We start from the raw sequence: 9,162 nt of genomic DNA on the forward strand, positions 1-9,162 counted from the left end.
AGATTGAGATTTCCATTCACATTGTAAAGTTGCTACTCTAACAATGAGACTGAGTCTGATTTTCAGAGTTCTCAAGTCTGCAGCTACAGGAAATAAGATTTTCCTTCAGGGCACTCATAAAACTTTAATATCTGTTATATGGCATGTAAGCTTCTCATTCGAGCCTTCAGCTCATCCTTTTCCCTAATCAATGTATCCAGCATATCTAACAACAACCTCTTAATTCCACAAAACTCTGTAAGTGTCAAAAACATCATCCAGAGCCTGGCCTCATATAAGCATGCAGTTAGCTGAATCAAATGGTGATATTCTGACTATCCCTCTTACCAGCTCACCCCATGGACTGTCAGTGTCATCCTGATCATGGGAAACAGAGTCATTAGTGCCTTTGAGTCTAGTCAGAGTAGAAAACCAAGGGTAAAAACCCATTTTTAAGATTCTGTTTCTCCTTGTACCAAGGTGTATTAGCTAGGGTTCTCTAGAGAAATAGAATCAGCAGGAAGTTTCTGTAAATATAAAATTTATCAAAGGTCTCATGTACCCGTGGGATGTAAGAGTCCAAGGTCTGTAGGGCAGACCACCAGCTGGCAGCTCCAATGAAGGTCCTTGACAAACTCTCAGGAGAGGCTGGCTGGCTGAAGCAGGAAGAGTGACTGTCTCTTCCGAGTTCTCCTTAAAAGCCTTCTGGTGATTAGATTAAGCATCACTCATTGCAGAAGGCACTCCCCTTAACTGATTGCATTAGCTGATTGCAGCCAACATAGTCATGATTTAAGTCCATGAAATGTCCTCATAGCAACAGACAGGCCAGTGCTTGCCCAACCAGACAACTGGGCACCGCCACCTGGGCCAAGTTGACCCATGAACCTGACAACGACAGAGACCAAGCTGGATTAGGGTGGGCCATAGCACATGACTTGTGTCAATAAAAGAAGGGGAGCGGGAACACAGGTAGAACTGTGTGGAAGGCCCTGTGAGGATGTGGGAGGTAGAGTGAAGCATCTGCCGGCCAAGGAACATCAAGAATTGTCAGCCAACACCAGAAGCCAGGCAAGGCAGGGGAGGATTTCCCTACAGGTTGCAGATGAAGCATGGTCCTGCTGGCACCCTCTACCTGAGACAATAAATCTCTGCTGTTGAAGCCATCCAATTGGTGATGTTTTATTAGAGCAGCCCTAGGAAAACTAAGGCACACAACCCTTTTACCTTGCTAACAGAACTCTTATTTGTTCACCCTCTTCCAAATGGTGACATCCAACAGCGGAGGGTAAGTCAATCACCACAGCCTCATCCTCTACTAAGCAATTGGTCAGGACATGGGAACAGGGCACTGTCTGGCAAATGAAATATGAGAGAAGTCTATGGAGAGACTTCTGTGGATTAAGAAACCTTGGAAGAACTCCATTTGTGGACTTCTTCTGGTATAGGAGAACACATGTGCTCATTATTTAAACTACTTTACCTTTGGTGCCTGTGCTAGTTTGAAAAGATTTATGTACCCTAGAAAAGCCATGTTTTACTCCTAATCAACCTTGTGGGAGCAACGTTTTCTTCTAATCCTTATTCAGTACTGTATGTTGGAAACTTTAACTAGATTATCTCCATGGAGATGTGACTCGATCAAGTGTGGGTATTAAACTTGATTAGGAGATGTGTCTCCACCCATTCTATGTGGGTCTTGATTAGTTTACTGGAATCCTATAAAAGAGGAGACATTTTTTTGAGAAAATGCCTTTTGAGAATGACAAGAAAGCCACAGCAGAGCAGAGCCATGAGGCTGAGAGAACCACAAGGTCCAAAAGCCAGCGACCCTTGGAGATGAAGAAGGAGAACACCCCTGGGGGAGTGCCATGAAGGAGGAAGCTGGGACAGAAAGCTAGCAGACTGTCCCCATGTTTGCCACGTGCCTTCCCAGTTGAGAAAGAAACACTGAATGTCATTGGCCTTCTTGAACCAAGGTATCTTTCCCTGGATGCCTTAGATTGGACATTTCTATGGACTTGTTTTAATTGGGACATTTTCTCAGCCTTCGAACTATAAACTAGCAACTTATTAAATTTCTTTTTTTAAAAACCATTCCATTTCTGGTGTATTGCATTCTGGCAGCTAGCAAACTTGGACAGTGCCCTTTTGCTTACAGCTAAACACACCTCACTGGTGGAGGTTTTAGAGAGTAAGGTTGCCTTGCATAATAATGAATCTTTTTGTATGTCACAATATCTTCAAGGGCCAGGATGCACATGGAGAATAAAAGTGTCTTAGCACAGTCTCCTAGGAGATGAGAATAAGCAGGAGTTCAGGTTATTGCTGATTTTGTTTCCAGTGTCTGGAAGTCCTACAGCTTTAGTTGGCCAGGGACTGATAGTAGTTAGGGGTTTTTTGAGACAGTGTGTTCTGGTGGCCAGTTTGTCCTACATAATCAGCATAACTGGGGGTGGGGAGGGGTCACAGTACCCTGGAGCCTTGGAGCTTGGAGTGGTAGATAACCCTAGGTGTCAGAATGCCTTGGGTGGTCAGGTGTCCTCTAGGTTTGAGTGTCCCTGCGGGTTCCTGGGTGCCCACAGGGTACAGGTCCATTTAGGGACTTGAGAGCTTGGAGGTCATGGCATCCTGGGAGGTTTGCGAGTGGGGAGCTCAGGAGGGCCTGTGTTGTCAGGCTGAAGGACCAGGTGCCCTAGCTTGGTCAGACCATCGGGGGATTGCCATGTTCTGGGACATATGTTTGTCTTGGGGGTCTGTGGTATTCTGAATTGCCAGGGTGTTCCTGCAGGCAGAGTACCCTGTGGGCTGAAAGTATCAGAGGAGCCAGGTGATTCTCATGGGGTCAGTGCATCCTGAGAATTCAGGTTATTCTGGGGATCTGAAATCCTGGGTGCTGAAGTCTTCTGGGGACCAGGGAACCCCTTGGTCTTATGGAGTCAGAGTGCTCGTGTAGATCCGGAGTGTCCTGAGGGTTCAGGATATTCCAGATGTCAGAAAGTTGGAAGGGCCAGCATGTTCCAAGGAGCTTAGACTGTCTTCATAGGGTCAGTATGTCCTGAGAGGTTCATGAGGGGTGGAGATCAGATTTCCTAGTAGAGGTAGAATATTCAGGGTATCAGAGTGTCCCTGGGCTACAGTAAGTCCTAGAGGATAGTAGGGTCCTGGGGTTATCCTAAGAGGTTCACCTCGAAAGAGTTACATGTCCTGGGGATGCAAGTACCCCAGGTGTTCTTCCTTGGTCTGAGTGACTGCGAGAGACAGAGGACTGGGGTCAGGCTGCCCTGGCCGGTCAGGGATGTTTCTGTGAAGAATCAGCATGTCAGAATGTCCAAAGGGAATCTCAGTTTCCCTCAGGTTCTGAGGCCCTGGGGGTTGGGAAGCATCTAGAAATCAGATACCCCTCAGAGCAAAGGTTTTCTGAAAGTCCGGGTGACGCTGGGAGGTCCTGGTGTCCTGGGGGCTCGGGGTGAATGAGGACGTGACTTTAGGGTGACTGCACAGCTTGGATTCAGGTGGTCCTGAGGGGATGCCTACTGTATCCTAGAAGGCAGAGTACCCAGGGGGCCAGAATGTACTTGTGGCTTTTCGTTTTGTGGTTTCCTAGGACCGGGTCCTTGGGCATCACCCACATGCTGATTACTGGCCTCCCACTTGTGTCTCCTTTGCCCCACCTCCCATCCCCTAGCAAGGCTCTGAGGAGGGGTCTTAAGAGGAGTGCATTTTCTCCTGCCTCCTTCCCCTGCTGCTCCCAGGAGGGGATTTAACAGGACAAAAGAACTTGGTGCTCTGGGAATACGAGCTCTTGGCCCCTGTCCTGGACCCTCCAGCTGAGCACTTACCTTCATCCAGCGGGTGAGCTTCCCCTGAGAAAGGGGCTCTGGGTGCCAGGTAGTGATTGGATGGGCCCCAGTGGGAGAGGAGATCACGCCTTCAGAAACCAGGGTGAAAGAGGTGGGCGTGGGATTGCAAGTAGGGCAAGGGAAACGGCCGAGAGGAAAGGAAGAGCGCTGCACAGAGGAGAGAAGGGACAGGGGGAAAATTAGAGACAAAAACAAAAACAGAAAAATAGGGCAAGGCAAGACAGAGAATGAGATCTACTCAAGCAGAGGAATGGGGAATTAGAAGCAAAGAGAAGAAACAGTGAAAAAGACAATTATCTGTCTATTACTATATATATCTACATATAGAGTAAGAGTCAGGAGAGAGAGAAACAGGGAGAAAAAGACAACAGGCATCGAGGAGAGGGAGCTACAGAAATAGAGAGAGACTGACCTACAGAAGTTCAGGTATCCAGGAGGCCAGAAATCTTTGGTCTTCATTCTTAGCCATGGAAGCAGAAAGGAGGAATCAGCAGGGTAAGCAAAAAAAGGGGAGAGTGGGCAATGGCCTCCTGCCTGGGAGACACCCAAACGCTGCGACCCTGGTCTCCACTGTGGGTGAGTGAATCTCTGGGGTGGGGCTTGGGTCCCTGAGATACAGGCTCAGCACCCAGTTCCTAGGGGGCAGTGGAGAAATAAAAAGTTAGAACCCTCGAGTGTTAAACTGTGGGAAATCTTAGCATTTGGCCATACAACTCCTTCACTTGATGAGTGGGGAACTGAGGCCCTGTCATTGAGTTATTGGCTGGGATCACACATGGTGGGGCAGAGGCAGAGCTGAAAGCTGTCCCCTCACTCCTAAGTTCAGGGCTCTCCCCACAACACTGCCTCTGGGACAGAGCGCCAGAGGCCAGGGCTTTGGTTCTGAGCACGGGACACAGTGACCCACACATGTGGCCCCCAAATGGTCAGTGAGTCCCAGGAGATGGCAGACCCCGGATCCCCATGGGGATGGGAGCCTCAGCCGGGACATCTCCTTTTCCGAGTGTGTGACTTCCAGGTGTTTCCTTTCGCCCCTGTTCACTCTGCCTCTGCTCTCAGACTAATTAGTGTGGGCTTGAGAGCCAATGCTTTCCCACGAGCTCAGGTTCCCGCAGCCCGGCGGTGGCGGCGGTGGGGGGGCGGCAGGGCTGTGGGGGAAGATGAAATGCTCCCGAGGAAGGGTGTGTCTGAGCGGAAGAGGGGGCGACGCCTGCCCTTCCCAGTTGAGGGGTGGGCTGGGAGCGGCCAGTCCATCTGCCCGATGTGGGCAGAGCAGCGCGGCTTTGTCCACGAAGACCTGGGGAGCTCATTAGGATGGGAGAGCAAATAAGGGGGGTGAGCAGTGTCTGGAAGGGAAGGGTGACATGGGGGCGTGGGAGGGGGGAGCCCGAGGGGGCCCCCGGGCGGGGAGCAGGGCCTAGGTCCTGGCCCAGCGCGGGTGTGAAGGCAAAGTGAAGCTTTCCGAGCGGTGCAGGGGGTCGGGGCAGCCCTGGGGGCCGGGGGGACGCAGCCCTCTCTTCTCCTTCCCAGACGCGGGCGCGCGGGCGCCTGGAGCCGGACGGGACCCGCGCAGGTCCTCCCTGCAGGCGGCACCCAGCGGCCGCGCGCGGTCCCGGCGCCGACACCGCACCACCTTCGGCCCCGCGCAGCTGCAGCGGCTCGAGGCCGCCTTCGGGAGCGAACAGTACCCAGACATCTGGGCCCGGGAGGGCCTCGCCCGGGACACGGGCCTCAGCGAGGCCAGAATCCAGGTGAGGCCCGGGCCGCCGTCCGCGGACTTCGCAGGGACTCGGCTCAGAGAAGAGGCCACTGGGTCCCCGACGCGGCTTGTGCGCGCCCCGCATCCCGGGCGACGGCGCCTCCCCAGCCTCAGGGGCGCCTGTCGCGTCGCCGATGCTGCTGGGCTTTGTGACGAGATTTCTAACGAAAACGCGACCCTCACTGTTTCCTACCTGGGTACCCTCGTCCCTCCCCAGAGCCTTGACGCTCAACCCGCCCCCCGCCCCCTCGAGAGGAACCTTAGTTAACCTCATCTTAGGGACCAGAAAGTTGGTCAACTCATCCCAACTCCGACTTTGCCGATAACAACTAAACTAATGCACTGTCTTCATCTCTAACCCTTGGGACAATTTCCCATTCTTTGGGGAGGGAAAACGCCGCCATGTCGGGTTTATCCTTTCTTGTTGGGAGCTGGCATTGCTGACACACCCGGCTGTAGACACTGACATTTAGATGCAAGTTGGGACGGAGGGTGGGCTCTCACTTTGTCAGCTCAGCACTGCTTTGGGGAGTTGGCGCTCCTCTGGTGATGTGGAAGAGGCTTTACCCTGCCCCTGTGCATTGTTTCGTTGGAGTGTGTGTGTGTGCACGCGTGCATGTGTGCATATGACATTGCCAACTGTCTGAGGGAGGAGCACTCACGTACCTCTTCTTCCCCTCCTTAGGTCTGGTTCCAGAACCGCAGAGCCAAGCAGCGGAAGCAGGAGCGGTTGTTGCTCCAGCCACGGGCCCAGCTGTCTCCTGCCACCTTCTGTGGCTTCCTGCCTGAGCCCCCGGCTTGCCCCTACTCCTACCCACCACCACCTCCATCCGTGGCCTGTTTCCCTCACCCCTGTGACCATGGCCTTCCCTCCCAGCCCTCCACCGGTGGTTCCTTTGCTCTCCCACACCAGCCTGATGACTGGTACCCAACCTTGCCCCCACCCCCCAGTGGTCATTTGCCCTGCCCCCCACCCCCACCCATCCTTCCCCTCAGCCTAGATCCACCAAAGTCCTGGAACTAAGCTCAAACAAGCATTGATAAGGTGATCCCTCGCCTGTGGCTCCCATGAGACACAGAAAACTGTCTTCTTTTCCTTCTAGGAATGGAGTAGAACTATAGTGAAGGGCAGCTCGCCAACAGAAACCTTCAAGATAGGAATATGAAGACTCGCTAAGGTGCTTAATTGAGAAGATTTGGGTAGGTGAACTACTAGAAGATACTTGCAAAGAGCCTCAAAGGAGGCAGCTGGCAGAGGGTATAACTGATGAAGACAAGCGTTGCTGCTGGTGAGTGGAGACGACTGGCTGGCGGGGATAGACCTTTAGGGCCCTCATTCCTGGAGATCAGAATTGAAGATCGTCATCCCAGCTTTTTCTAGCTCATTGCAATAAGGGCTGATTCAGAGTCTGCCTTTGGATGGTCCCCATATCCACCCCACACCCTAAACAGTCGTTAACTCTTGATCATTCTGCCCCAGGAATCTACGTTGAGTTTATTACTCTCCCTTTCATTCCAATGGATGATTTGCTTTGTGAGGCCTGCATTGTCTCCCCTGGAGGGCTCATCGTCCTGAACCCCTCAGCTCCAGTCTTTTCCATGTCCAACTGACCTTACAAACCTGATTACCAAGGGCTGGCTCTGCCATGCCTTATTTCAAAATTAAGAACAACATTGTTTTTTTAAAAAGATCAGATTAGCTTGGTCTTAGAGGTTTTCAACATCTGTCTCCCACACGTTTTAAGTCTGCTGCATGTTTTTATATATGTGATATCTGATAGGGCAGAAACTATCAATTTAGGGCAGACTTTTCCTGGAGCAAACCATAAGGTCACTCTCAGGAAGGGTCCTGCCGTGAACTGCTTGGTCTGAACTCTCCCTAGAGAAACAGGGTGCAGCCTGGCTGGGACACATCATTATACCACGGTGTTTATAATTTACTTATTTATATGTAGGGCCACCTCCCTTAATGGTGGGCCCATAGAAGTGTCCTCAGTAGGCAAGCCTCTAAACGTGGTACTCATGTTGTTCGGTGGTTTGAAACAAAATATCTGGACTCAAAACCCTGTACATCCCTTTGCATTCCTGTCTGATTATTTCCAGAAAGCTTTCACCGATTTGCACTCCACCAAAAGCGCTGAGTGTTGCTTGCAGCACGCCCTTGTTAGCCGTTGCCATTTCTGACACCTTGTTAGCAATATGCCTCCTTGTTTCTTTTTTCTAATTTCCATTACTTGATTGCTGGTAAGAGTTAAAATAGTTTGATGTCTATAGTGTCCATTTATGTTTTATCATTTGTACATTGCTTATCTGCATTACTTGTGTATTTGTATATTAATATAGTCTCTTTTATTGGTGTTTAAGAGCTCTTCGTGTATTAGGGATATGAATAATCTGGTCAGTATGTTGCCAACATTTTCACAATTTATTTGTTTCTAAGCCCTTCCCCGTGAGGGTTCCCTAAGATAATTAAGTCCTATTCCCCTTAGGCACCTATTTTATATAATGCATTATGTTCTCTCTTAAACATCTAGAATGGTATCAATTATGTAGAATTAGCAGAATTGACAAATGTTGTGTTCTGTGGCTCAGTGAGGAGCCCCAGGTGAGAAAGTCCCCTTAGTTTTCACTGGTTTTCCCCATTTTTCTTCATTATTTGGATCAAAATGTTATGTCTTGATTCATCTGAAATTTATTTCAGGATGTGAAGAAAAATAGCCATATAATTTCCTCCAATCAGCTCCATTTAATAGTCCAACTTCCCCCCCAATGATTTGTAAAATCATATTTTTTCATATATTAAGTTTCCATATATTTATGGGACAATGTAGACTCCTAATTTTTTCCATCAATGGGTTTATCTGTTCCTTAACCAACAAGGTACTTAAGTTACCAAAAATTTAAGGATTATTGATATTTTTCCATGTTGAATTTCTTATTCAAAACAAGATATGTCTTGTCATTTTTCTCTAGACTTCTCTTATGACCCTCATGAAAGTTCTTTTTTAAAAAACAAATCTTAGTAAGAGTTCTATAAATTACAAGAGTAATATATGCTCTTTGTAATGAGTCAATGCAAAAGAAAATGTATCAACATGGCTGAATCACAAAAAACTCAACCTTGAGCAAAAAAAAATTCATAAGAATATCTTCAAAATATTATCTATCCAATTTACACGGTTTTAAAATTTTTTAAATGATTTTATGCATACTTTGGCATATTATATGCTAGAAAGTATACATATGGAGTAAACTATGGACACAGACAAATGAATGAGAAGCACCAGTTGGAGGAGGGCACAGTGTAACCTGGGAGATGTACATGGGGGACCACGTTTTATACCCCAAACAGAACAGGAGTGGGTACATTTGTGTTTGTTTCATTAGTCTTAAAAGTTTGAAATATCTCAAAATAATTATTGAAGTTAATGAGGACCCCCTCCCATCAAACACTGTCCAACGCCACCATCATGAGATAAACAACACTAGTTGTGGTTGTCTGTCCATATTTATTTATGCTCATAGAAAACTCTGCAAACATACACTAATGTTCTTTTTAAA

General features: G+C 48.8%; 1 protein-coding gene across 1 annotated transcript; it reads left to right on the forward strand.

The window, feature by feature from the left end:
* Window positions 1–4,287: 4,287 nt before the first annotated feature.
* On the forward strand, window positions 4,288–6,625 carry PROP1 (PROP paired-like homeobox 1). Its single transcript, XM_077138008.1, has 3 exons — window positions 4,288–4,418; window positions 5,373–5,593; window positions 6,287–6,625. Exons 1-3 carry the CDS (start codon window positions 4,310–4,312, stop codon window positions 6,623–6,625), a joined length of 669 nt encoding a protein of 222 aa, XP_076994123.1. The 5' UTR covers window positions 4,288–4,309.
* The last annotated feature ends 2,537 nt before the right edge of the window (window positions 6,626–9,162 follow it).

This window comes from Tamandua tetradactyla, chromosome 20, assembly GCF_023851605.1.
Source record: "Tamandua tetradactyla isolate mTamTet1 chromosome 20, mTamTet1.pri, whole genome shotgun sequence".
Classification (NCBI taxonomy): domain Eukaryota; kingdom Metazoa; phylum Chordata; class Mammalia; order Pilosa; family Myrmecophagidae; genus Tamandua; species Tamandua tetradactyla.

What these genes read in the sequence shown, in the direction of transcription:
- PROP1 (XM_077138008.1), top strand. Translation starts at nt 4,310, where the DNA reads ATGGAAGCAGAAAGGAGGAATCAGCAGGGTAAGCAAAAAAAGGGGAGA. An exon ending in GACCCTGGTCTCCACTGTGG is followed by an intron (nt 4,419 to 5,372) that starts GTGAGTGAATCT and finishes TCTCCTTCCCAG; the next exon opens with ACGCGGGCGCGCGGGCGCCT. An exon ending in TCAGCGAGGCCAGAATCCAG is followed by an intron (nt 5,594 to 6,286) that starts GTGAGGCCCGGG and finishes TCCCCTCCTTAG; the next exon opens with GTCTGGTTCCAGAACCGCAG.